The 27,253-nt window shown below is 36.8% G+C and overlaps 1 protein-coding gene across 1 annotated transcript; it reads right to left on the minus strand.

Moving 5' to 3' along the window:
- Nucleotides 1-2,833: 2,833 nt before the first annotated feature.
- On the minus strand, nt 2,834-26,797 carry LOC130884338 (selection and upkeep of intraepithelial T-cells protein 2-like). Its single transcript, XM_057785442.1, has 6 exons — nt 26,722-26,797; nt 19,167-19,514; nt 17,314-17,595; nt 11,922-12,029; nt 6,218-6,325; nt 2,834-2,997 (listed from the first exon to the last, which is right to left on the minus strand). Exons 1-6 carry the CDS (start codon nt 26,795-26,797, stop codon nt 2,834-2,836), a joined length of 1,086 nt encoding a protein of 361 aa, XP_057641425.1.
- Between the last annotated feature and the right edge of the window lie 456 nt (nt 26,798-27,253).

Genomic DNA, 27,253 nt, shown 5'->3' on the forward strand with positions numbered 1-27,253 from the left:
TCCAGGTGTGGTTCAGTAGTTGACTGTTCAGTTTCCATGAGTTCGTAGGCTTTCTGGGGATAGCATTGTTGTTGAATTCTAACTTTAATCCATGGTGATCTGATAAGACACAGGTGGTTACCGATATTTTTTTGTAACTGTGTAAGTTTGCTTTGTTACCAAGTATGCGGTCTATTTTCGAGAAGGTTCCATGAGCTGCAGAGAAGAAGGTATATTCTTTCTTATTTGAGTGGAATGTTCTATAGATGTCTGTTAAGTCCATTTGATTCATTACCTCCCTTAATCCTCTTATTTCTCTGTTAGGTTTCTGTCTGATTGACCTGTCCATTGGTGAGAGAGGAGTGTTGAAATCTCCTACTATTAGTGTGTGTGGTTTGATGACTGCCTTGAGTTTTAGTAACGTTTCTTTTACATAAGTGGGTGCTTTTATATTAGGGGCATATATATTCAGGATTGAGACTTCGTCCTGGTGAATTGTTCCTGTTATGAGTAAAAAATGTCCCTCTCCATCTCTTTTGATTGATTTTAGTTTGAAGTCAACTTTTTTAGAAATTAGTATGGCCACACCTGCTTGTTTCTTAGGTCTGTTTGCTTGATAAACCTTTTCCCAGCCCTTTACTCTGAGTAGATGTCTGTCTTTGTGGTTGAGGTGTGTTTCTTGTAAGCAGCAGAATGTTGGATCCTGTTTTCGTATCCAATCTCTTAGCCTGTGCCTCTTTATAGGTGAGTTGAGTCCATTGATATTAAGTGATATTAATGACCAGTGGTTGTTAACTCCGCTCATTTTTCGTTTCTTTCTTTTTTTCTTTTCTTTTGGTAGTAGAGTTTGTGTGTTTCCCTTCTTCAAGCTGTGCTGGTGAAGGGTCATTAGATGTCTGAGTTATTGTGGGCATTGTTGGACTCCTTGGTTTGTGATTTTCCTTCTATTACTTTCTGTAAGGCTGGATTTATGGCTACGTATTGTTTAAATTTGTTTTTATCCTGGAAAATTTTGTTTTCTCCATTTATAGTGAACGAAAGCTTAGCTGGGTATAGTAGTCTGGGCTTGCATCCATGGTCTCTTAGTTTCTGCAGCACATCTATCCAGGACCTTCTGGCTTTCATGGTTTCCATAGAGAAATCAGGTGTAAGTCTGATAGGTTTACCTTTATAGGTAACTTGACCTTTTTCCTTTGCAGCTCTTAATATTCTTTCTTTATTCTGTATGTTTTGTGTTTTGATTATTATATGACAAGGAGATGTTTTTTTTTGATCCAGTCGATTCAGTGTTCTGTATGCTTCTTGGACCTTCCAAGGAATATCTTTCTTAAGGTTGGGAAAGTTTTCTTCTATAATTTTATTAAGTATATTTTCTGGACCATTGAGCTGTACTTCTTCTCCTTCTTCTATCCCTATTATTCTTAGGTTTGGTCTTTTTATTGTGTCCCAGATTTCCTGAATGTTTTGTGATGAGAATTTGTTGGTTATGCTGTTTTCTTTGATCAGAGTGTTTATTTTCTCTATGGTATCTTCAGTGTCTGAGATTCTTTCTTCTATCTCTTGTAATCTGTTGGTGGTACTTGTCTCTGTAGTTCCTGTTTGCTTATCCAAATTTTCCATCTCCATCCTTCCCTCAGTTTGTGTTTTCTTTATTACTTCCACTTCATTCTTCAAGTCTTGAACCGTTTCCCTTACCTGTTTGATTACTTTTTCTTGTTTCTCTTGGTTTTCTTGGGTATCTTTGATAGATTTATTCATTTCCTCTACCTTTTTGTTTGTAATCTCTAGTTGATTATGGCAGTTTTTCACCTCCTGTTTAAGGTCCTCTATTATTTTCATATAATTCACTTTTGAGTCGAATTCTTCTAATTCTTCTGGATTAGGGTGTACACTTCTTATTTCGGGATTCCTGGATTCTGGTGATGTCACGTTGCCTTTCAAGTTGTTGGGGAATTCTTGCATTGGCGCCTGCCCATCTCTTCCTTCAAATGGAGCCAGGAGAGGCCTGATGTCTTGGACCAGTCTTTGCTGTGACTAACTCTCTGGGTGTATCTCCTCAGTGTAGGGGCAGGAACCGTTCCCTTTCAGATGAACTCCTCAACACCAAAACAGGGATGCCCGGTATTCCAATGACCCGCGGAAAGAAGGGCGAATGCAAGGGGTAGGGCAGGGTTGAGTAGAACACAGGCGACACTGCAGTATAAGCTGGTGGTGCCTGCGCTCCCTTTCGCGGGTTGCTGAGGCCTGCCCGCTAGGCAGGCAGTCACTGCTCTGGTTGGGTAGCCTTAGTGTAGGGGGGGTTGTACTCTCTACCGGGACAGTCTGCCCCAGGATAGCACACACTCACCCGTCCAGATGGAACTTCTCAGCACCTACACAGGGACTCCTGGTAGCCCCAATGAGCCAGGGACCAAGGGAAGTAGGGTGCAGGCAGAGCGGGTCCAGGAGAGCACAGCAGACACTGCAGCCCCAGCAGCAGGGTCCCGCGTTCCCTGGCAGGGACCTTGAGGCCTGCCCTCTAGTCAGGCACTCACTGCTCTGGGTTGGTAGCCTTAGTGAAAGGGCAGGAAGCTGTTCCACAGCAAAGGACCTTGCAGGCAAGGCAGGCTTGGGGGTGGGGGTGGGGGGCGCGTGTGTAGGAAAGAAGGCCCTGCAGCAGGAGCTGGGGGAGGGGCGTTTGTGCTCTCTACCAGGACAGTCTGCTCCAGGATAGCACACACTCACCCGTCCAGATGGAACTTCTCAGCCCTACACAGGGACTCCTGGTAGCCCCAATGAGCCAGGGACCAAGGGAAGTTATCTGATTTTTCTTATACTTACTAAGACAGAAGGACACCTTCTAGACATCTGAGCATTAGTCACATGAAGAACAGTCACCATTCCCATCATATTTACCTTTCAATCTGAAGTAAGTAAATGAAATGAACTTGATCTTGAACACTATCAACACAAAGAAGATCACACTAATATCTTCCAACCAAAAAGTATCCAATTCAAAATATGAGTCTGAAACTAAGGCTGAAAAAGAATGTAAGAATTAGGATAGTTGCAGTCAGCAAAGCAAGGCTAGATTACACATTTAAGGTTGGTTTGTTTTTCAGGTTTCTCTTGCTGTATGCCTCCTACATGTACAAGAACAATACAAAAATTTGACACATATATTAGTACCAAAGAGTTCCACAATAGTCAAGAATGGAGTATAACAAAGGTTTATTTGGAGATAAACTCGCAGTAAGGGTAGTGATCCACAGTCCTTTACATGTACTGGAAATTGAATCTGGCAGAAAGGGTCGTGCATGCTTTGTGTCTGCATTTATAGTACATGAGATCTTGCCCTAAGTGGGTTGGTATCATAAAGGCTATTGGGTGAAGGAGTTCCCACAACACCTCCCCCTTTTGTCTAAATAGAAGAGTTCTAAGGCTAATACAAAACTATATACAATAAAAACAAATACCAAGTATTGTCCAGGGAAAAGAAGAGGCAAAAATACATAAAAATTAGAATTACAATCAGCATGAACAACATCAAACAAGAAGCATACACTAAATGTTTCAATACTTATCCTATCCTAAGGAGTCTAAAGCTTATATTAAAAACAAGTTGGCTAAGTCTTGAGAGGAAAGTAACTATGACTATCTAGTCTTCAATCCCATAAAAGACCTGAGATAGTAAATAATATTTACATGAATATATAGAAAATGCATTCAGGCAGCTTCCAAAATGAGCAGGAAATGACAGAGACAACCAGCTACCTGAGTAATCACTCAAAGTCTCATTTGCAATGTTGGGGCAACCAACTTTAGCTAAGGTCTAGGGTAACCGACAGACCATTTCTAGAGGCAGGAAAATTTGCAAAACTCTTACCCCATCTTTGTAAGGTTTTACAGTCTTTTTGCTTGTATCCTATTTGTCCCATTTAGACACTGTACATTTTGTCAGTAGTTGAAGCAGGGGCAGTTATTTGCCTAAAAGGCCAATTTTATCAAGAAGAAAACAAACTCCAAGTGGAGTATCTTTGGTGTTCAACATTCTCTCAGAAATAGATTGGTGCTGCCAGGAGCAACAGTGTCTCAGGTCAACAGAATCCTAAGTTACTTAAATGTCATATTCTACATATCTTTGAAGTGTTTGAAGATTAGCTATATATGCATAATACAATCTCTATGCATCTAAAGAACCTGACTAGTCTAACTATAAGTATGATAAACATGGATAACTATTTGACCTGTAATTCTCAATAACTATATATAGCTAAGGCTTCATATTAAAAATTAAACAATCTTTAAACAAATGTGCAGCAAATGAGGACAATGACCTTAAAATTGTATCAATATGCAGAATGTCTTAAGCAGAGGTAAAAATATACATGCATACAATATGACAAAATAACTTTGTATAGGTGCACAAATATTGTAAACAGAAATAGGAGAATGTTCAATATAACACATGTAATTTGAATTTGTATCAATATATAAGAATCTATACTAATGTAAATTGTCTATTGATAATAGCTCACAACTAATACACTAATGTACCTATTATCCCATCCCTTCCATTCTCTTTTTGTTCCAAAGAGACCCCTGAGCATACTTCATTTCTACCCCAAACCCTATACAACTTATAACAAACCCCTAATAGATATCCCTAACCTTGAGTGCAAACTTGATTGGGGGAGGGGATGTCATTTTCTAGAATTGCTTCCAGCTGTCATGGAGAGATGTTAATTCTATGGGATCCTGTGAAAACTAAAGTGACAGTTAAGTTTAAAGATTACTGCCTGATATAATCGCAGATAATTTCTGAGTAGTCAGTAGGGTTTTTCTGAAATTCTTATGTGATGATGTGTGATTCCCCTCTGTATGCTGTGAATATATTTTATTAACGTTGGTTAATAAAAAAGCTACTTCAGCTTATGGTGGGACAGAATAAAACCAGGTGGGAAATCCAAACAGATATATATTGCTGCCAAAGGAGAATGGCACTAGAACCTTGCTGGTAAGCCACAGCCTGTGTCAATACACAGATTAATAGAAATGGGTTAATTGTAGATATAAGAGCTAGCTTGGAATATGCTTGAACCATTGGTCAAGCAGTGTTATAATTAATGTAGTGTCTCTGTTTTTATTCTGATCTGAGCAGCCAGGAAATGAAAGTAAAATCTCTACTTATAAAATGGCACCTATATACATCTATATAAATCCCAAGAAAGTTTTTTGAAAAAAGCACTTTTAGGATGGGCAGTGAGAGGCAGAGGCAGGCAGATCTCTGTGAGTTCAAGGCCAGTCTGGTTTACCAGAGTTGTTACAGGACAGGCTCTAAAGCTATAGAGAAACCCTGTCTCAAAAAACAAAATCAACAACAACAAAAGGCTTCTAGACTCAAAAAAAAAACAGTATTCAATTGGAGCTTCTTGGGAGCTTCATATTTTCAGATAGGCTGTTTGCTGAGTGATAAGCAGAGGTGCAGCTCCTTTAAGAGAAGGCTTCCTGACTCAGCATTATCAGCCAAACCTGAGCTTCTCCTTTAAGAAACAGCTTCCTGATTTGTGCTGGTGGTGCAGATGGCTCTGTCTCTTTCTGGAGGTTCTATTATGGAGCACTTGAATGGTGTTTGTGGGCTACAAGTTACTAGGAGCCTTAGAAGATCAGGGTACTTCAATATTGAAATTTTTAACAGGTTTGGTGTTGACTCAAATGTTTAAGATACTAGAGCTAGTGAAATGACTCAGCAGTTTAGAACACTAACTGCTCCTTCAGAGGACCTGGGTTGAAATGCTAGCACGCACATGGTGGCTACCAACCATTTGGGGAATCTAACATCATCTTCTGGCTTCCACAGGCAGTAGGCATGTGGAAAAACACCCAAAACATAAATAAAATTCAAAAGGAAAAAAGTTCAAGATACTAAATTATTGTCTTCTTTATGCTAAATGTATGAAGCAATCAGAATAATTTATTAGGTAATGATGACTGCTGAATTTTTCCAAGATAAAATCCACTATGAGTTTGAAAGAAATTTTTCTCTTGGAGCAGAATAACCAGTCAGCTGCATCTGATATTCAGTCTAAAATTTAGGGCTCTGTAGTCTAGACATTATGGCTTGTGTTCTCATGGCCTATTGACACTGTAATTTAGGCAACAATCACTCTTTTTTTTTTTTTCCAAATGTCTTACAAGGCAGTTGGGAAGGTGGGAGAAGACTTTTACAAGAAGGCACTTGCCTCTTGCTTTCACATACCTCTTTGTTTTAGATGCAAGATGAGAATGACTCCTATAATTGCAACAATCGAGACCATGAATGCCACTGCACTCTTTATCCAAGGATAATTTTTCACGGAGAAACTACCTAAAGAAAAAAAGTTTGTTATAATGACTTGATATTTGTATAGAGATGCTTTACATTGGATACAATACATCAAGACAGCAAGAACTAGTGTGGTATGTGTGTGTTTGTGTGTGTGTGTAGGGTGTTAATTTGATTAATTAGCATTTTAAAGTCTAGTTTCTTGAGTTCTTTATATATTTTGGAGATCAGATCTTTGTCTGTTGCAGGGTTGGTGAAGATCTTCTCCCAGTCAGTGGGTTGCCTTTTTGTCTTAGTGACAGTGTCCTTTGCTTTACAGAAGCTACTCAGTTTCAGGAGGTCCCATTTATTCAATGTTGTCCTTAATGTCTGTGCTGCTGGGGATAAACGTAGGAAGTGATCTCCTGTACCCATATGTTGTAGAGTACTTCCCACTTTTTCTTCTATCAGGTTCAGTGTGTTCAGACTAATATTGAGGTCTTTAATCCATTTGGACTTGAGTTTTGTGCATGGAACTTGTGTTTTAAAAATATTTCTTTAAAATTTTGAGATTAAAAAATAATTACATCATTTCTCCCTTCCCTTTTTAAAGGGACTGTTTCTGGGTAATTTGGAAATCAGTAGAGAGGGAGCATCAGGGTATGAATGAAAAGGTTATTTTTAATGGTTTCTCTTTGTATTCATAGAAGAGGGAAAGATTTAGGAATGTAATATAAGAGGACAGGAGTAAAATGGATAGCTGTTTTTAAGGTGGGGCAAGTTTAGGATGGAGACCAAGCAGGCCCAGAGAGAAGTAGCTAACCTTTGTTTTTACTCCATCTCACTTGTCATCAGTAGGCACTACTAATAGCAACAGACAGAGGTGTGTGTTGTCATTTTCATTTTTATATGAGTTTTAAATTGGCTGAAACAGGATAGCTCTGAAGATGACTAAACTGCCTAAGAGATTCCAGTTTCCATAATGTGAGAACTTATTATCATAGGTAGTTTCCCTTTTTGTACTAGAGTGTTATAGTCACTGTGGGGGTTTATTGAGAATGGCCACCATAGGATCATATGTATTGGTCCTCAGTTGGGATTTTTAGGAAGAATTAAGAGATGTGGTCTTCTAGGAGGAGGTACATTACTGGGAGAGGGCTATGACATTCCCAAGAATTCTTCCTTCCTCCCAGTGTTTCTCTATCTCTCCCCATCTCTATTCCTTATTTTTGAAGAGAGATGTAAAAATCTATGATATTATCACTAACATACAGAGAGTAGAGATTTGTGGCTTTCAAATGTATGGGCCATCCCTATTCCCCACAAAAGAAAGGTGGGTAATAAAGTTCTATCACTTAGATAGCAGTGTTCAGATGGGTAGGCAAAAACATAAAAGAGGAAAGTCAGATTCTTCAGAGAAATACAGAAACATTCATTTCCAAATCCTTAGGTAATTGGAATACTGTATGAATTGGAGCAAGTCGAGAAGACTTGAGATACTCTTGAGAGCTAGTACTATGGCAAAACATAGACACACAATTGAGAATTTTAATTTTTACTGGTACATGTTTATCACATATAGAGATAAATTTCCTTAGGATATTTTCATGGAGATATAACCACTGGCCATATTATCTCCACCACAATTCTTTTGTCTCCCTCCCAATTTAGGATTACTTCCCCAAAACAATCTGGCTTTTATAATCACATCATAAATATTTAAAAAGTTTCTTGTATCTTTGTAAACTCTATAATTTACAAATGATGAAACTGTAAAATATATTTCTGAGTTATATAAGTTAAAATATCAACTTTATACCCTACCAGTGACAATTATATTTTTCTAGCTGACTAAAACTCCATCATTAATGCATACTACAGTCTCATATGTTTGTATCTACTCCTCTCTTTATGGTCATCAAAACTGACCTTGTACTTGGTTATTGTGAGTAGTCCTACAATAAATTGAGTTGTATATCTTACATGTATGGTAACTTGGGGTTTTTGGGAGTATATACCTACCTAGTACTGGTAATACTGTGTATCAAATTTCTAATTTTAGGTTTTTGAAGTACCTTGCTGTATGAATTTATGGGGAGAAGTATTATGAGTTTCCCTTCACTCTTTTAGGAAGAAATGCTTCTAGTTAGAGAAAGTGCTACACAACACTCCATCCCTTCACCCAGCACTTATATTCTTTTGATTTATTCTTATGACATTTTCTGAACTCTGGAGAGAGTTGTGTAAATATCTATTATTATTTCTTTATGGTTAAGATTTGAGTCACTATGTTATACCAAAGGTCACTTATTTCCAGTAGCTTGGCCAGTTATGAGTCTCCACAGAATCTGCAAAGAGAAATTTTCCTCTACTTTCTAGTAGCAGAATTACTCTATGAGTAGAAACATTTATGTTTAGAATGCAATTTGATGACAATTCATAGCTGTTTATTAAAACAATAGTAGTCTACATAGAATCATCTGGCACTGTGAAAGTAAGCATTCAGAGAGAGAGTTTCCAGATTTGTCTTATCCTATTTTTTATGTTATGTAGTGAAAGGGTGCAGTGTCTTTAGCAATAGACTCTTAGTACCTAGTTTTACCACAACCAACAACAGTAGAAATAGCCTTTGCAGTTTATGAGGACTTAGGACTTCAGTGGTCTCAGAGGTTTTCAACAGTTAGTTCTCATACAATGAAAATTTCATCTAACATTCTGTTTGCTCCTAGCAATGTCTTTTTGATGTTTTTTATTTATACACAGGGGCTTCCAAAAAAAAAAAAACTCTTTAACTTTTATTTTCACAAATGCTTTTCCAATTCTATAAGACACTTATGAGTTAGCGTCACACAATACAATCTCTTTTTCAGAAGGTGGACAGCATCTTTGAAGGCTCAACAGTGTCCACTCAAGCAAGAGTCAATTGGTTCTGGAGGGCTAAGAGAACACTAATAGAGAAGCATGAGCCATAATAAATACTGCATGAAAAGATCCTTTATCTTAACCAATTATTTCATTACAAAAAGCAATGTTGTTACAAGTGTGTGTTCAGGAGAGACTACCCTATAGCCCTCTACAATCCTTTCATAATCCATCAGCCATCTTTCCCCACATCCTGTGGCCCTGCTCTTTCAGGAATCCTGTGGATCTTTCTGCTCTTGATGATCCCCTAGCTGTGCCATTTTATGCTGCTCTTTCTGGCTTAGGCCTAAGAAGGAACAGGTGATATGTAACCTGTTGTTCTTACTACTTTAGCTGGCCACCTGGTTCTGACCAGCTCTGAGTCAGCACCAGAGCCCCTTTTCTTCATCAGTCATATCTGGCTATGGACAGATGATAGAGGAAAATCTTTATGTGTGACAAAATTATTTGCATTGGAGAAATATACATCATATACTCTGGCAGATGATAACTGCTCATCTCTATAACAAACTCAGTAATATTTCTATGCTATCTTAACATTTACCTTCATTGAACTGTTTTCTAGGATTTAAACCTTCTAGCAGTTCACTGGTATATAACATTTGATATTTTGATGATGATTCTCCCTACCATTCCAGTAGTAACATTTGTTTTTTAGTGAAACTAGAAGACCCTTTAGTCCACTTTGCTCTCTGTTCATCTCATCTTGATTGCACCTGTTATTTAAGAACCCAATCCACATACCAATGTAAGTCATCTAGATCTTTCAAAACCTCTTCTACTATACAAAGATCACATCCTACTATATGAAGATGGACGCTGAAATGAAATCCCACATTAGCTCAGAATTGAGTATAATAAAGGTTTATTTATTTAGGGGTAGACTCACAGATCACAGTCCTCAGCTCTAACAGGGAACAGCTACTGAATCCTGCAGCCAGAATAGGGAGCAATGCGCGCTTTACATTGGCATTTATAGTATAAGAGGCTATGCTTAAATGGGCAGATAACTTAAAGTCTACTGACTGTAGGAATTTCTACAGCAGCCATGGGGCTCAGCAAAGCTACTAAAGTTCCATGCCAGGGACATTAACTTTTTTCTTAAGTTTATAGTTGTCAGATTCTAACCATCCTGGGGAACTGGGCACTGATGTCACCCTCTGAATACCAAATTAACTTGTTGATGTCTACTCATCTTTCATTATCTTCTAATCCCTGCTATTTGTGAAAATCATGGATGGGGATAGTTAAGTGTTCCCAATGTCTGCTATGATGCCGTCCATCTAGACTGATGTCCTTGCATTGCCTTAGGTTATGCAGGATGGAATGTTACATTGCTATTTCTCCTATTCTCGGATATCCACCTTGGTCCCATCGGCAGGCATATCCCCCAGCCTCATAATCTAGGTACTGAGAAACACATCCTTTGTTTTAACTCACATCAAATTTTAAGGATTTTAGATCCAGAGTATTTCTAAATACTGTAATTTCATTTCCTTTCTTTTCCTGATACTGAAAATAATACTTGGTGAGTATATTCTATCACTGTTTACTCATGTTCTTCCTTTTTATCATTCGATTTTTTATAGTGGGTTCTAAGATTTTTATTCTAAAGTATAGCACTTTAGCAATGATCTAACTCATTCCCTCTGCTCAGCTGTGAGAAATTCCAGGTTGACATCTTCTCATTCTCACATCATTCATTTTCCTGGAAAATCTGAAACTACTGTGGAAGATAGCCATATCCTTATGACTTTTTAATATAATCATCCCTTGCTCATGGGAGAAAATACTTCCTGGACAGACAGATGAGCTTTAGTGTCATGTCTTATCAAGCACAGCAAATGCATAAAGACAGAGTTTTCTTGTAATCTTCTGTGTTATGGATTACTTTCAGAGATTGCAATGTATAGTTCTCTAAGCATTTGGGGTGCATCTCCATATGCACATGAAGTAGACCCCATTCTTCAATGAGGCATTCTGCCTGATACCATGTAAAGTAAGGCATTTTTCACTAAGAAAATTCTTCCCAAAGGATGGTCTGTTCACAGACAGCTCAGCATTGATTGCATGCTTTACAAATCATCACCATGAGCATGCAAATGTCACTACAAAAAAGAGGCTAATCTTCCCATAAAACATGGAAAATGTATTGATATTGATACTAGCCTGCAGAGAGGTCTTGCCCTTTGATCAACATCAAATTTCTCATTGTACATGCTAGGCAACCTATCCTTCCAAACTCTTTCTGGGTAGACAAAAAGAAAAATTTATTCAATTCAGCTAGGCACCCATGGCAGACTAAAGATTCTATGTAAGTGATTAGTAAGCCAATGAGATTATTTGGGATAACGTGCAAGGTCATGGGTAAGCCTTTTCTTACTTGAGCCTGAATGATTCAAAGATAAATATCTATATTACTGAGTGACTCACTACAGCATGGTTGATGATATACAAAAGCTAAATGTTTATAGCTCCCTGGTCAACTTGGATGTCAGCCACTATTGTAAAAGGGGTTTCAACTTGAGTAAAGACAGCACTACCTTTGGAGATAGTAATATGGGAAACTTCAACAGCAAAAACAAAGAATGTTGTACCAAAAAGTGGGTAAGGTTCTGTTACATGTGACCAAGAGTTTAGGACCTCCTAGGCAGACTTGCTTGGGAACCAAGGGCTGTATAGCTTTAGTTACTTTCCAATCTCCAAATTGTACTCACTATCACTCAATACTACTTACCTCGTATGAGATGTTGATGAGCACAGGAAGTCATGAGGAAGGGTATCAGCATAAAAGCTATCATACTCAGAATCCATATCCAAACACTTTTCCAGGCAAATAGTTCACCTGAAACAGTGAGTCACAAATCTTAAGATTGACAAAACCTGCTTAGATACACCTAGTTAGGAATGGTGATTCCTCTGAAGCTTGTTATCATTTAAGAGTCTAGCCCCACCTTCACCAGGATGAAGATGTGAGTGTTTGACTTCCTGACTGGACAGCCTTGCTCTCTAGGCCCTAACCCCAGGTTCACATTCCATGCCCTGCCCCCACTCAATGCAGTCCAATACACCTGGAAACAGCATCCCACCTGTACCTATTGGAGGAAGAGATGGATAGAGGCAGTGTAAGGACATATTCAACAACACAAAGAACAATATGGCACCACCAGAAACTAGTGGTTCTCCAACAGTAAGACCTGAACATCCCAATTCAGATGAAACAGAAGAAAACTACATTAAAAATAACTTTATGAAGATGATAAAGACCATTAAGGAGAAAATGAAAAATTTCCTTAAAAATTTGAAGAAATAGCAAACAAAAAATTAGAAGAAATCAATAAATCCCTTCAAGAAAGTCTACAAAAATCAACTAAAAAGGTGAAGCAAACAGTATAAGACTTGAATATTTAAATAGAAGTAATAAAGAAAACATAAACAGAGGGAAGAGTGGAAATTGAAAATTTGGGTAAATGAACAGGAAGTACAGATTAAGCAACAGAATAGAAGAGATGGAAGAGAGAATCTCTGGTGTAAAAATATGATAGAAGAAATAGATTCATTTGGCAAAGAAAGTGTTATATCCAACAAAATCTTTTTTGTTTGTTTGTTTATTTATTTATTTTTATTAATTAATTTATTTAATTATTAAAGATTTCTGCCTCTTCCCCGCCACCACCTCCCATTCCCTCCCCCTCCCCCAATCAAGTCTTCCTTCCTCCTCAGCCCAAAGAGCAAGCAGGTTTCTCTGCCCTGTGGGAGGTCCAAGGACCACCCACCTCCATCCAGGTCTATTAAGGTGAGCATCCAAACTACCTGGGCTCCCACAAAGCCATTACGTGCAATAGGATCAAGAACCCATTGCCATTGTTCTTCAGTTCTCAGTAGTCCTCATTGTCCATTATGTTCAGCGAGACCGGTTTTGTCCCATGCTTTTTCAGACCCCGGCCAGCTGGCCTTGGTGAGTTCCCGATAGAACATCCCCATTGCCTCAGTGTGTGGGTGTACCCCTCACAGTCCTGAGTTCCTTGCTCGTGCTCACTCTCCTTCTGCTCCTCCTTTGGATCGTGAGACTTCAGTCCAGTGCTCCAATGTGGAGAGATGGCTCAGTGGTTAAAATCTTAATATAAAACATCCAAGAAATCTAGAATACCATGAAAGACCAAACCCAAGAACAAATGGGATAGAAAAAGGAGAAGAACTCCATCTGAAAGTCACAGAAAATATATTCAAAATCATAGAAGAAAACTTTCCCAACTTAAAGACATGACTACGATAGTATAAGACTCTGTAGCTGGAAGCTTTTCTGCACCCCACCTAGTTCCACAACCACTTATAAAATAATCATTCTGAGTTATAGTAGTAATTACAAACTCTCTGGTATATCCGATCTTTGATACTACTAACTAGTTCTAACATTTTAATTAGCCCATTTCTATCAATCTATGTATTGCCACTGGTCATGTTCTGATATCTTACTCCTCTGGCAGCTACATGGAATCTCCCTTACTCCTCATTCTTTCTCTCTGTATCTCTGTTTGTATTTCCTAACTAGCCATATTCTCCCTGGATACTGGCCAAATCAGCTTCTTTATTAACCAATAGTAATAAAACATATTTACAGCATATACAGGGTATTTCACATTAAGAAGCTTACAGAACACTAAATAGTCTAGCCCAAAAAGTCCATTAACCATATAATAATCAAAACACTAAACATATAGAATAAATAAATAATATTATGAACTGCAAAGGAAAAAGTCCAAGTAATATACAAATGCAGAGTTATCAGATTTATAGCCAAATTCTAAATGGAAATACTGAAATCTAAAAGGTCCTGGATAGATGTTCTGTAGGCACTAAGAGATACAGATGCCAGCCTAGATCACTATAACCAGCAAAACTTTCAATAACCATAGGAAGAGAAAAGAAGATATTCCACAACAAAACCAGATTTAAACAATACCTACCCAAAAATCCAGCTCTACAGAGAGTACTAGAAAGAAAACTCTAATCCAAGGAAGTTAGCTGCACCCATGAAAACACAGGCAACAGATAACCTTAAACCACCGAATCTCGAAAAGGGGAAACACAAAACACTACCATTACTAGCAACAAAAAACAAAAGCAACAGGAATTAACAATCAGTGATCATTAGTATCTCTTAATATGAACGCACTCAGTACACCTATAAAAAACACAGGTTAAAAGAATGGGTAGGAAAACAGAACCCATCTTTCTGCTGCATGTAAGAAACATACCTTAACTTCAAAACACACATCTCAGTGTAAAGGGTTGGGAAAAGATTTTCTAAACAAATGGACCTAAGAAACAAGCTGGTGTAACTATCCTAATATCTAACAAAATACACTTCAAACTAAAAATAGTCAAAATAAATGAAGAAGGACATTTCCCAAAACAAAATTAAATCAAGAACAGATAAACAATTGAAATAGACCTATAATCACTAGGGAAATAGGAGTAGTCATCAAAAATCTCCCAAGAAAACAAACAAATAAAAAAAAGCCCAGAGTCATATGGTTTTGGTTCAGAATTCTACCAGAATTTCAAAGAAGAGTTAATACAAATACTCCTTACATCATTCCACACAATAGAAACACAAGGAACAGCCGGGCGGTGGTGGCGCACGCCTTTAATCCCAGCACTCCGGAGGCAGAGGCAGGCAGATCTCTGTCAGTTCGAGACCAGCCTGGTCTACAAGAGCTAGTTCCAGGACAGGCTCCAAAGCCACAGAGAAACCCTGTCTCGAAAAACCAAAAAAAAAAAAAAAAAAAAAAGAAACACAAGGAACATTGTCAAACTCTTTTACAGTGCTACAGTTATTCTAATACCCAGAGCACACAAAGCTCAACAAAAAAAAAAGAGAGAATTTCAGACAAATCTTCCCCATGAGCATACATGCAAAAAGACTCAATAAAATACCGAAAAACAAAATTCAAGAACACATCAAAAAATCACCCACCATTATCAGGTAGGCTTCATCCCAGAGATGCAGGGATAGTTCAAATGTGAAAATCTGCCAACATAATCCACCATATAAACAAAATGAAAGAAAAAAACTCATGTTCACCTCAGTAGATGCTGAAAAGGCCTTTGACAATATCCAACACTCCTTCAAGATAAAGGTCTTGGAAATATCAGGTATACAAGGAACATACCTAAAAATAATAAAGGCAATATACCGCAAGTTGACAGCCAACATCAAACTAAATGGAGAGAAACTCAATGTGATTCCACTAAAATCAGGAACAAGACAAAGCTGTGTATTCTCTTCATATCAATTCAATATATTACTGGAAGTTCTAGCTAGAGCAATAAGAAAACAAAAAGAAATCAAGAGGATACAAATTGCAAAGAAAGAATTTAAAGTTTCCCTATTTGCAGATATGAGAGTATACGTAAGTGATCATAAAAGTTCTCTCAGGACTCCTACAACAGATAAACACCTTCAGTAATAGGGCAGGATACATAATCTCCTGGAAAAAAAATCAGTAGACCTCCTATATACAAAAGATAAGGGGATTGAGAAAGGAATCAGGGAAACAGTACTCTTTACAATAGCTGCAAATAGCATAAAATATCCTTAGTCATCAGGGAAATGCAAGTCAAAATGACACTTACATTTGTCAAAATGGCTAAGAATAAAAACACTAATGACAGCTTATGTTGGAGAGGATATGGAGTAAGGGGAACACTCCTCCACTGCTTCTATGAGTGAAAACTTGTATATCTACTCTGGCAATCAGTATGGCAGTTTATTATAAAATTAAGAATAAACCTACATCAAGACCCAGCAATACCACTATTGGGCATATATCCAAAAGATATTCAATAATACCACAAGGTCACTTGCTCAGTTATGTTCATAGTAGTATTATTCACAAGAGCCAGAAAATGAAAACAACTTAGATTCCCCTCAAGTAAAGAATAGATAACAAAAATAAGATACATTTACATAATGGAGTAAAAAACAATAGCATCATGAAATTTGTAGGCAAGTGGATGGAACAAGAAAAAAAAATCATTCTGAATGAGGTCATCCAGATGCAGAGAGACAGAGTATGTATTCACTTATAAATGGAAACTGAACACAAAGCAAAGAATAACCAGGCTACAATTCACAACTGTAGTGAAAATATGTAAAATGGAGGGCACTAAAAAACTACAAAACTAAGGTTGGACTTTTCATTTCTATTTTGTGAGTTTGCCCCTTATAATAAACAAAATATAATTGTTTTATCTTAGAGTTAGCCTGGGATTCTTTGACTGCTATCTGATAACAGTATGTCTTTTTAAAAGTCTCTTCTAGAAAATATGTCTACTTTTATGGATAGATCCCAATACTGATTCATGCTTGCAACCCTTTCTTTTGATTTTATTTAATTCTCTTAAAATATCATGTTTTGTTTGTTTAACTACAATGTGTAATCCAAAATTTGAAACAGTTGGGTGATTAGTGTACACAATCACAAAGTACTCATAAGAGAGTAAGGACTCAAAAGCTATGCCCTGTGAATGTCAGTGTCAATATATCAGTTTTGTTGACTTGACACAAGCTAGAGTCATCTCTGAAAATTAACCCCCAACTGAATAATGACCTTCATAAGATTGGCCTGTAACCCTCCGTGGGAAGCTTTTACTTGAATAATGATTGATGTAGTAGGGCCCAGGACACTGGGGGTGGGTGGTGTCCTCCTTGGTCACCTGTATCTGAGTTGTAGAAGAAAGCAAATCAGTGAAGCTATAAAGAACAAGCCAGTGAACGGTGCTCCTCTGTGGTCTCTATTTCAGTTCCTGCCTTCAAGTTCCTACTTTCAGCTATTGCTCTTTCTTCCCTTGAAGGAGCACTAAAATGCAGAAATAGAATCCAAAGAGACTCTTCCCCCTCCCCATCTTGTTTTTGATTACCATGTTTTATCACAGTGACAGAAAAGCAATCTGCAATGGTCAAGACTATAAAGCAAGAAAATAGAAGAAACATCCAAGAAAGTAAGTGACAACAAAGTGATGAGTAATAGCAAGAGAAAGTAAGTCCTTGAGACCAAATTCAGAGAAAAAACAAATAATATGTGGGACAATTGCTGTTCCTGAAGCACAAAAACATATTTTACCCGATAGGATGATACTTGTGCTTTCTTCTTGTAGACTTTGACGGTTTTGAAGATAGCAAGTGACACTCTGGTAGGAGCTGGTGTTAATAAAAAGGGCCATTGTCATGTTGAACAGTTTGTTTCCATCCTGTGAATGGGATTTTGATGTCTCTGGAATGATCTCTCCTTTGCTGTTTCTCCATTCCATATGAGGCAGTGGGAACCAACCCCCTGAATGACACTCCAACATCACTCCTTTGGTATTTGGGGGATGCAGAAGAATCTGTATGTTTGAGCTTGTGGCTGGTTGAAAACAACAGAGGAAATTAATATTGTTAGGTATAAATGCAAGAGGAAGCAATGAAAAATACTCATTCAGTTTTAATCTCAGTTTCAAAAGATGCATTAATAGGCAAAATTCTACTTGACTCTGGTTACAATAAGAATCTCATGAAAACATCAATAAATAGATGGAAATGCTGTAATACACAGTCAGCAACCTGTCCAAACTAAGTCATCTGATAAATGCCTGTTTCATTTATTTATTCATTTATTTTAAATATTTTGCTTAATTACCAAGTCTAATTAAGCTAGGTCTATGGACTATGAAGAACAGAACCCAAAATTCAGACACTCAAAAATTTATAATTTATGCTTTCTTTTATCGTAATCACTAGTTACTTTAGAGCCACTATAAATAGATTATAAAAATGAATTTCACTATAAACACAATTGTGGCTCTTTAGTTAAAACTTTGTGTATTTCCATAGTAGGTAATTTATATAAAATATGTTTCTTATAAAACAGGCAATACATTGAAGTATGAAAAGTACATATTAATTTAGAGGAAATAAACATGTCTGAAATTTTTCATAATACTTTCTGAATTATAAAACTTACCAAATATATAGGCAAAAAGAGAATAAGTGGAGATTTAAAGCACCGTACCAAAGCTGTTCTGTCTAGTAAAATGTCCCTGGGATAACAAAATATTATGTGTGTGTGCTAACACACTTGCTGTTTGACTCACAAGATTATTAAAAATGGCAATTATTAGATATTTATCACATAAGACTATGAAAAATGGCTATTACCTACACTGTGTAGCTTTTCTGTAGACTACAGCATCAAATGCTGCTTGACATACAATAAGACTAGTTGGCTGGGTATTGAGTTCTACATGTAGGAGCACACATTTATGGTGTTTGTTCAGTTTGCTTTAAACCCTTTGTCTCCCTTTCTTTTATTTTTAATCTAGAATAATTCAGATTAAGGAAAGGAGCATAAATGTCACATAGTTCCCATATTTCATGTATAGTATATCTGAGGATATTGGAAAAGATTTAGGAAAATTAAGTGGGTACTAAGTAATCAGTACATAGATTCAGAGAAAAATGTAAGTATTATCAGAAAAAATAATATTTTCTTTCTTTAATTAAAAATTTCATACAATATTTTTGATCATATTATCCCCTCCTGCAATTCTCTCCATATATTCTCTACTCCATGCTCACCCAACTTTATACTAGGAAGCATATTTTAAAAATTCCGTTCATTTAGAAAATTACTAAAGTAATATTAGTAATATCTGAAGGGATAATACAACAACCCAAAAGGAATGTGATGATGTGGTAGAAATATAACAATTTGTATATGCATAACAATATTTGCTTACTGATAGAACCAATTTCTGCACTGTAGCAATTTTCATTTCTAATCTTCCATGGCATGTAATTAAAAAACCAAATGCTTAGTTTCAGCTTACTAATAAAATCATGCAGTAAGAGTCAAACACTGATAATTTTTCTACCACTCAATCCAAGATAAGCCTTGAATCATGGGTACCTAGCAGTCTCAGAGGAGTTCATGCCTACCTGTGACCTTGACCTCTGTAATGTGCTCTTCATAGAATTCTCCATCTTTGAAGACACAGTGGTATGGTCCACCATCATCAACAGTCACACTAAAGATCCTGAGGGTCACTTTCCCTTTTCCAATGTCATCTTTCAGCAGTTCAGTCCGCTCCACATACTTGGGGATGGTTTCTCCATGCAGGTCTTTACCGTTCCTGTACAGGTGCACAGGCTGTGTATAGCGGTTCCTGAACCAGCGAATCTCCATGTGCTGTGCATCTTGTGGTGGGGACAACTGACAACTGAGTTCAAGGGTTCCACCCACTGGAGCCAAGACTGGCCTAGTCAATCCAGTCACTGTGAATGCTTCTGCGAAGGAGAATAATCAAAAGTTAAGAGTATGAATCAGTAAACATGCTCACACTTTATGTTGAAACCATTGTGTCTGTTTATTCCTTTTCTGTCTTCTCTTCCTTTCTCTCAAACATCCATAAATACTTCACAGAAGGTCACTTGGTTTATCCTGAAGACATTGTAATTACTAATTACTTAATTGATACTAATGCACAAAGTGTTACTATAAATGGTTACAGGAGATTTTAAGGAACAATTGGAGATTCTGAGTCAATTAAAGACAGGTTGGGCTCAAGATAAATGAAGGCAATGTCCAAGAACAGGTCAGAAGAAATTTCAACATGAGTAGGTCATGTCATGTAGTGGGAATTTTGCTGAACTGAGGCTCCATGGACAGTAGGTAGTGTAAACTTTCAATATTTATGTACTTTACAGCTCATTTGGACTACATGTAGAATCATGACTAATGGAAAGAATGTTTGTGAATCAAAACAACAACAAGCCATCAACCAACTATTAGAATAGCTGAAATACAAAACATCGACAACACAAAATGAGGGCAAAAGGTGAAGACAGTATGACTGTTATTTCTTGTTGGCAGCAACACAGAATGATCAGACACTACGGAAGACAGTTTGGCACTCTCTGACAGTGTTAGATGTGGCTTTACAATACTTTCTTTCCATTAGTCATGATTCTACGTGTAGTCCAAATGAGCTGTAAAATACACAAATATTGAAAGTTTACACAAATGTTAATAACAACTTTATTCCCAGTTGCTAAAAATTGGAAAAATATAAAAAGGTCTTTCATTAGGTGAGTAAAGAAACCAACTCTGCTACTTTCACGATTTTATGAAATATTATGAATTAATAAAATATCTGGTGCAATAGTTACACAAATGTTAGTGCATAAACCAAATCAATTTTGTTTGGATCTAAGACCTACTCCATGAGATAGAAACCATATCTGACACTTGTAAAGAGACAAACAACCTGAGATAAGTTATGGCCCTAGGAAAAACATAATATCATTCTGCTATAAAAACATAATAAAATGACTCTAGAAACATACTGTTACACACATAGATCAGTGACTTGATCAAAGCTTATCAAAGGTGTTTCTTTTTAAAGTAGGCGGGAATCAACACAATATTGGAAGTTTCAATGCTAAATGAGATGTTTTCATCAAACCCTTAACCATTAATCTTCATGAGATTATGTAGATGAGGAGTCAGAAAGATTGCAAGAGCAAGAAGTGATGGATAACTGTAAGGAAACAATGTCATTCAGACACAACAGACTGATTCACATATCAACTCATAGATACTGTGGCATCACACAAAACCTGCACAGGTTTAAGTCATACATGGTCCCAACACTGAGAGTAGGAAGTGGAAATGGTTTCTCACCCCTAACAAGAGCTGTCCGAAATAGATACCCACTGGCAAAAGGAACCTCAGTTTTTCCAATGGAATCTCACTGGGTATATTAACCACACTCCAAGGCAGGCCCCAAGCCAACTCAAAACTAACTCAGTGGTATGTTGGTGTACTTTGTGGGTTTTTTTCCTGTGTAACTGCATTTTTTTTTTCTTTTTGCCTTATTGGTCTTTTGCTTGTTTGTTTTGATTTTGGTTCTAGTGTGTATTTTCTTGTTTTGTTTTTGTTTTTTGGTTTTTCTTTTTTGTTTCTTGCTAGAGAGCAAGAGAGTGAGCGAGAGAAGAGCAAGAAAGTGAGAGCAAAGAGAGAGGGTGAAAGAGAGAGAGAGAGCCACAGGAAGAGAGAGCAGGGGAGTTTCAAAAATAACTTCTAGACAGGAATGAGTAACATGAATGAAGCTTAAAGTATCCTTTGTAAGTAAAAAAAAAATCAGTTTAAAATGGACATTTCTTGTTTGATACTAATTATGTTACATTCTAGATAGCAAAAGCACCCATGAAGCACAAAGAGTACTAATTGAACTTCAAGTGTCCTAATGGGTAAATTACCACTGTTGTTCAGCTAAATTAATGATGTATTGTCAAACCAATTCTTAAACATCCCTGTTTATACCTTAGAGAAATGCATTAATCAGTGTATCTAAACTACCTCTCTAAGTTCAGAAAATGTGTAGAAGGAATAGAAAGAATGTAAGAACTAGAAAACGAAGCGAATGATAAAATGTTATTGTCTTGGTTCAACATAGTCTTCACAATCACAGAAACATAGTAGCGGAGTTTGCCTGTTCTGGGACTATACAAGACTAGACTTGTCAACTGCTGGATAAAGGAGTACCTCATGTCACCCTTTGCACCACCCCTAGCTGAACTGTTAGATATTGAAAGATTCTTGGAGAGGAGAAGTTATTATCTTCAGATGTGTACATATTGATTAGCTCACCAGGCTCTGGTGACTAGTTCCATACTTATGATCAAACAGAATCCCTTTACTAAACTCAGTAGGTCACAAAACAAGAAAAAAAATCAACATGGGAAAGGAACTTGGAGTTAAGAGGGGGGATTGACAAGGGTGGGAGGGAGACAAGAGAAGGAGGGATTAGGTAATTATAAGACATTACAGACATGTGTAAGACTGTCAGAGAATAAATTTAATGAATAAAAAGCAAGGATGAAATGTCTATCATAGAAAAGATAATAAGGATTTAGGGCAAAAACAACACTTCAGAGAAAAAGAAACTTTATTTGAAAGATATTCAACCTTATCCATCAATATAAATGTAAAATGCAATAAATTTTAGATTTTGTTTTTACCTGAAAGCTAAAGAATAAATAAAATTCCTTTGTCTCAGCTACCAATTCCATTAGGAACTCCCTGGAAATTTACTTGCAAGAGAATCAGGTAGGAGACCTTCACTCTCCCTTCCTTCCTCCAATTTCAATGCCCCAGGCTCATGCTCAGTTCTGTAGCAGACCAACTGCTGTGGCCTCCCCTCCTTTCCTATCTCTATCACCATTGAACCATGCAGATTTTCTCCTCTAACCTACCTCTACCATACCATCCTTTGGTGTCATCTGCCAACTCCCAAGGGCACTCCCTGGAAACATACTAGGGATAACAAGGAAACCATGTAGGCAATATTCATTCTCCATCATGTCTTCCAGTTCCAATCTACTAATTTTATACTCAGCTCTGTAGCAGACCACCTGTTACAGAAGGAGGGTCTATGCAGAGCCTGGTAACACATCCAACTTTCCCCCATCATTGGATCCTTTCAACTTCCCATTCTAGTTAATTTCCGTTCCCAAATGTCATCTCCCAATATCTAGAAATACTTTCTACCTAGGATCCCTAATTACTGCACCTGGAAAGATTTCAGAAGCATTCCAAACACCAAACTCATAGCCACCCACTTTCTCCTAAGAACCAGAGAGGGCAACAGAAACCAAGGAATGGAACACCCACTCAACAAAGACAAAATCAGATATCAGCATCTAGAATTACAATCATCCCAAACCCACATGCCTAGACAATGACATAAAAAACAATAAATAACAGCAAAGACAGTATTTCTCAAATAGAGCCCAGTGACCTACTACATCGACCCCAATAAATGAAATAGTTGAAACACAAGATAGAGACTCCAAAATAGCAGTTATGAATATGTTCAATATCTTTAAAGATGAAATAGGGAAATCTATTAAAGAAATCTATGAAAACACAAACAGTGGATTGAAGTGAAGAAAATGTTTCAAGACATGAAAGTGAAAATAGAATAAATAAACACCTAAGCTGAGGAAAACTTAGAAGTGAAAAATTTAGAATCTTGAACAATAATCTCAGAGGCAAAACTCACCAATAGAACACAAGAAGCAGAAGAGAGAATCTCAGGCATTAAAGACAAGTTAGAAGAAATAGGTACCTAGGTCAAAGAAAATGTTGAATCTAATAAAACTTAAGCATAAAACACTCAAGGATTTGGGGACATACGAAAAAAAAAACCAAATTTACAAATAATAGGAGAATAAACACAGGTCAAAGACACAAATATTTTCAACAAAATAATAGAGATAAATTTCCTTAATTAAAAAAAAAGAGATGTCTATCAAAGTACAGGAGCATACAGGACACCAAATAGACAAGACCAGAAAAGAAATTACCCAGAGTGCATTCTACTCAAAGCATGTATAGCAAAGATGCGAATAAGAAGAAAATAAGCTATCATACTCTTGCAGATATTATTATCATGGCATATGTAAGTGACCCTAAAAATACAACCAGGAAATTCCTAAAAGCTGATAAAGACTTTCAATAAAGTAGTCAGATTTAAAATAAACTCACAAAATTAGTAGTCTTCCTATATAAAAATAACAAATGAACTGAAAAAGAAATCAGAAAAACAACACGTTTCTTGGTAGCCTCAAATAATATAAAATAGGGGCTGGAGAGATGGCTCAGAGGTTAAGAGCATTGCCTGCTCTTCCAAAGGTTCTGAGTTCAATTCCCAGCAACCACATGGTGGCTCACAACCATCTGTAATGGGGTCTGGTGCCCTCTTCTGGCCTGCAGGCATACACACAGACAGAATATTATATACATAATAAATAAATAAATGTATTTAAAAAATATATAAAATATATCGTGATTGCTCTAGCCAAGCAAATGAAAGTATGATAAAACCTTAAAACATTGAATATTAGAAGATGAAAACATCTCCCATGCTCATGGATCAATAGGATTAATATGGCAAAAATGACCATTCTAAGAAAAACAACCTATTCAATGAAACACCCAACAAAATTCCAAAATGCTTCTGTAGGGATCTTAAAAGGACAATTTTCGGCTACAAAGCTATATAGTAATAAAAACAGCAAGCTATCTGAGCAAAAACAGACACTTTTATCACTTAAATCAAATTGAAGTCCCAAACATAAGTATTCCACACAACTATGGTCACCTACTTTTTGATAAAGGAATCATATATACACACTGGGAAAAAACAGCATCTTTAACAAATGGTACTGGTCAAACAGGATGGCTGTATGTAGAAGAATATAAAAAAAATACTTATCATTCTGCACAAAACTTAACTCCAAATAGATCAAGGAATTCAACAGAAGTCCATATTTATTGAATCTAATAGAAAAAAATTGAGGAATAGTCTTCAACTCATTAGCATAGGAGAAAGTTTTCAGAACTGAACATCTTTAGCATAGGGAATAAGAACAGTGATTAATAAATGGAACCTTGTGAAACTGATAAGCTTTTACATAGCAAAGAACACTATCATTTGAACAAATATTTTTATGAACTACACTTTTGATAGAGGACCAGTATCTAAAATATATAAAATAAATTAAAATCTAGACATCATGAAAAGAAATAACACAATTGAAATTGTGGTACAGATCCAAACAAAGAATTCTCAAAGAGGAAGCACAAAGGACTGTGAAACACCTAAAGAAATGTTCAATATCCTTTGCTACCAGGGAAATGCAAATCAAAAATACTTTCAGATTTCATCTTACACCCTTCAATTGCAGTTGACAGTAAAAAAAATGAGATGAGCATGTCCATTCATTGCTAGTGGGAGTTCAAAATTGTACGGTCACGAAAGAAATCAGTGTGGTGGTTTCTAGAAGCTGAGAATAGGTCTACCTTAAGACCTACTCTTGAGAATATTCTACTCTTGAGAATATTCTCAAAGGATGACTTGTCCTAATATAGAAACACTTGCTCAATCATGTTAATTGCAGCTTTATTCATAATATTTAAAATTGGAAACAACCTAGATGCTTTTCAATGGATGAATGGATAAAGAAAATTTTGTACATCTGTAGCATGGAATATTTGTATTCAACCATTTCAAAATATAAAATAAAATTCCCATGTAAATGGATGGACCTAGAAAAAATAACCCTGAGTGAGGTAATCCAGACCCAGAAAGGCAAGAATGTATTCACTTATATGAGGATCCTAGCTTTTAAGTCTTCAATAAGAAAGCTACCACCCATATAACCAGAGGTTAGATACAGAGTAAGTGATTAGTGGGGAGGGAAAATAAAAAACGTAGTTATGGATGGACAAGGAAAGTAATGGGAGGATCAAACGGAGATGGGGGAATGAAGAGGAGACCAGGGACAGCTAAAACTAAGGCTGATATGACAGGCCACATGGAAATCAAATACAGTAGTAGGTTAATAAAATTGCTTCATACATATATAAAGATAATCCATATAAAATCCCCAAGTAATAAGGGGAGATAAAATCACAGTTCAACATCTTTAACTACCAAATGAAACTTATAGCATCAGGAATAAGTCTAATAGGTATGAAACCCAAATAAATGTCCATCAGTGAGATTTTCGTCATTGGACAATGAGCTTTTGTTGCAATATTCTACACCTTAAATATCATTTTCATCTAAGTCTTTTCATTTAGATGTCTTTGGATGATCTGTATTTATTTGTGCTTTGCAAAGATGTCCCTACAAAGTCAAAATCTCATTCTCCTATACCATTTTAATTTCTCTCATCTTTTCCTCCTATTATATTCTTGACTCAGATGGATTTTTATTTTTATTTATTTATTTTTTTTGGTTTTTTCGAGACAGGGTTTCTCTGTAGCTTTGATTCCTGTCCTGGAACTAACTCTTGTAGACCAGGCTGGTCTCGAACTCACTGAGATCCGCCTGCCTCTGCCTCCCAAGTGCTGGGATTAAAGGCGTGCGCCACCACCGCCCAGCTTGAATGGATTTTAATAGGTATCTGCAGCCTATACCAATTCCTCAGTGTAGAAGTGATATGTAAGTTCTATGCATTCACTACGAATATTGAGTCCTCGAGGCAAGCATTCGATCTCTTTCATTGTACTGTCTTCCTGGAAGCTGAAACAAACACAAGGAAAGACTATGTGCTGACTAGACATAATTACTTGCTCCTCTAAGCTGGATAATCTTTTTTTTTTTTTTTTTTGATTTTTTGATTTTTCGAGACAGGGTTTCTCCGTAGCTTTTTTGGTTCCTGTCCTGGAACTAGCTCTTGTAGACCAGGCTGGCCTCGAACTCACAGAGATCCGCCTGCCTCTGCCTCCCGAGTGCTGGGATTAAAGGCGTGCGCCACCACCGCCCGGCTAAGCTGGATAATCTTGTAACTGTCTTCACTTAATTGCTACATTCAAATGTTAGGGACTGTGGTTTAAATATCCTCTCATTGTACCATCCCTTGATCTTCCTGGCATACTTGACATTGCTAAGGCTCATAAAGGCAAGTGAGAGATTCATACCTGAACTCCGTGCTACCATCTGAAGGAGGAACAAGGCAACACAGTGTGTGACAAGAAGTACTCCTGTAGCTCCCATTATACCTTTCATGAGACAAAAATTAATGACCAGTGAAAACACAAGCAACAAGTTGCAAAAATCAAGTTCCTCTGGGAATAAAGACATGCACCACCCAGTTTCTAAGGCAAACTAGTGTGGCTACTGGGATTAAAGGTGTGTGTCACACCTACCTGGTCTGTAAGGCTGACAAGAGGGGCTGTTTTACTCTCTAATCTTCAGGCAAGCTTTATTTATTAAAATACAAATGAAATATCACTACACTATACCTTAATCTAATATGTTATTTATTGTAGTAATATAAAAATGTTTATGATATATCCTTCTTGAATTTTGAATGAACAAAATAAAATGTTTTCATGTATATTTGTGTGTGTATAATCAAATAAGTTTCACAATTTTTTTATAAAATTATTTTGTGTGTGTTATTTGCATATATTTATGGACCATTTACATTCCTGGTTTCCATAGAGGTCA

The sequence above is a fragment of the Chionomys nivalis genome, chromosome 11 (assembly GCF_950005125.1).
Source record: "Chionomys nivalis chromosome 11, mChiNiv1.1, whole genome shotgun sequence".
NCBI classification, from domain to species: Eukaryota; Metazoa; Chordata; class Mammalia; order Rodentia; family Cricetidae; genus Chionomys; species Chionomys nivalis.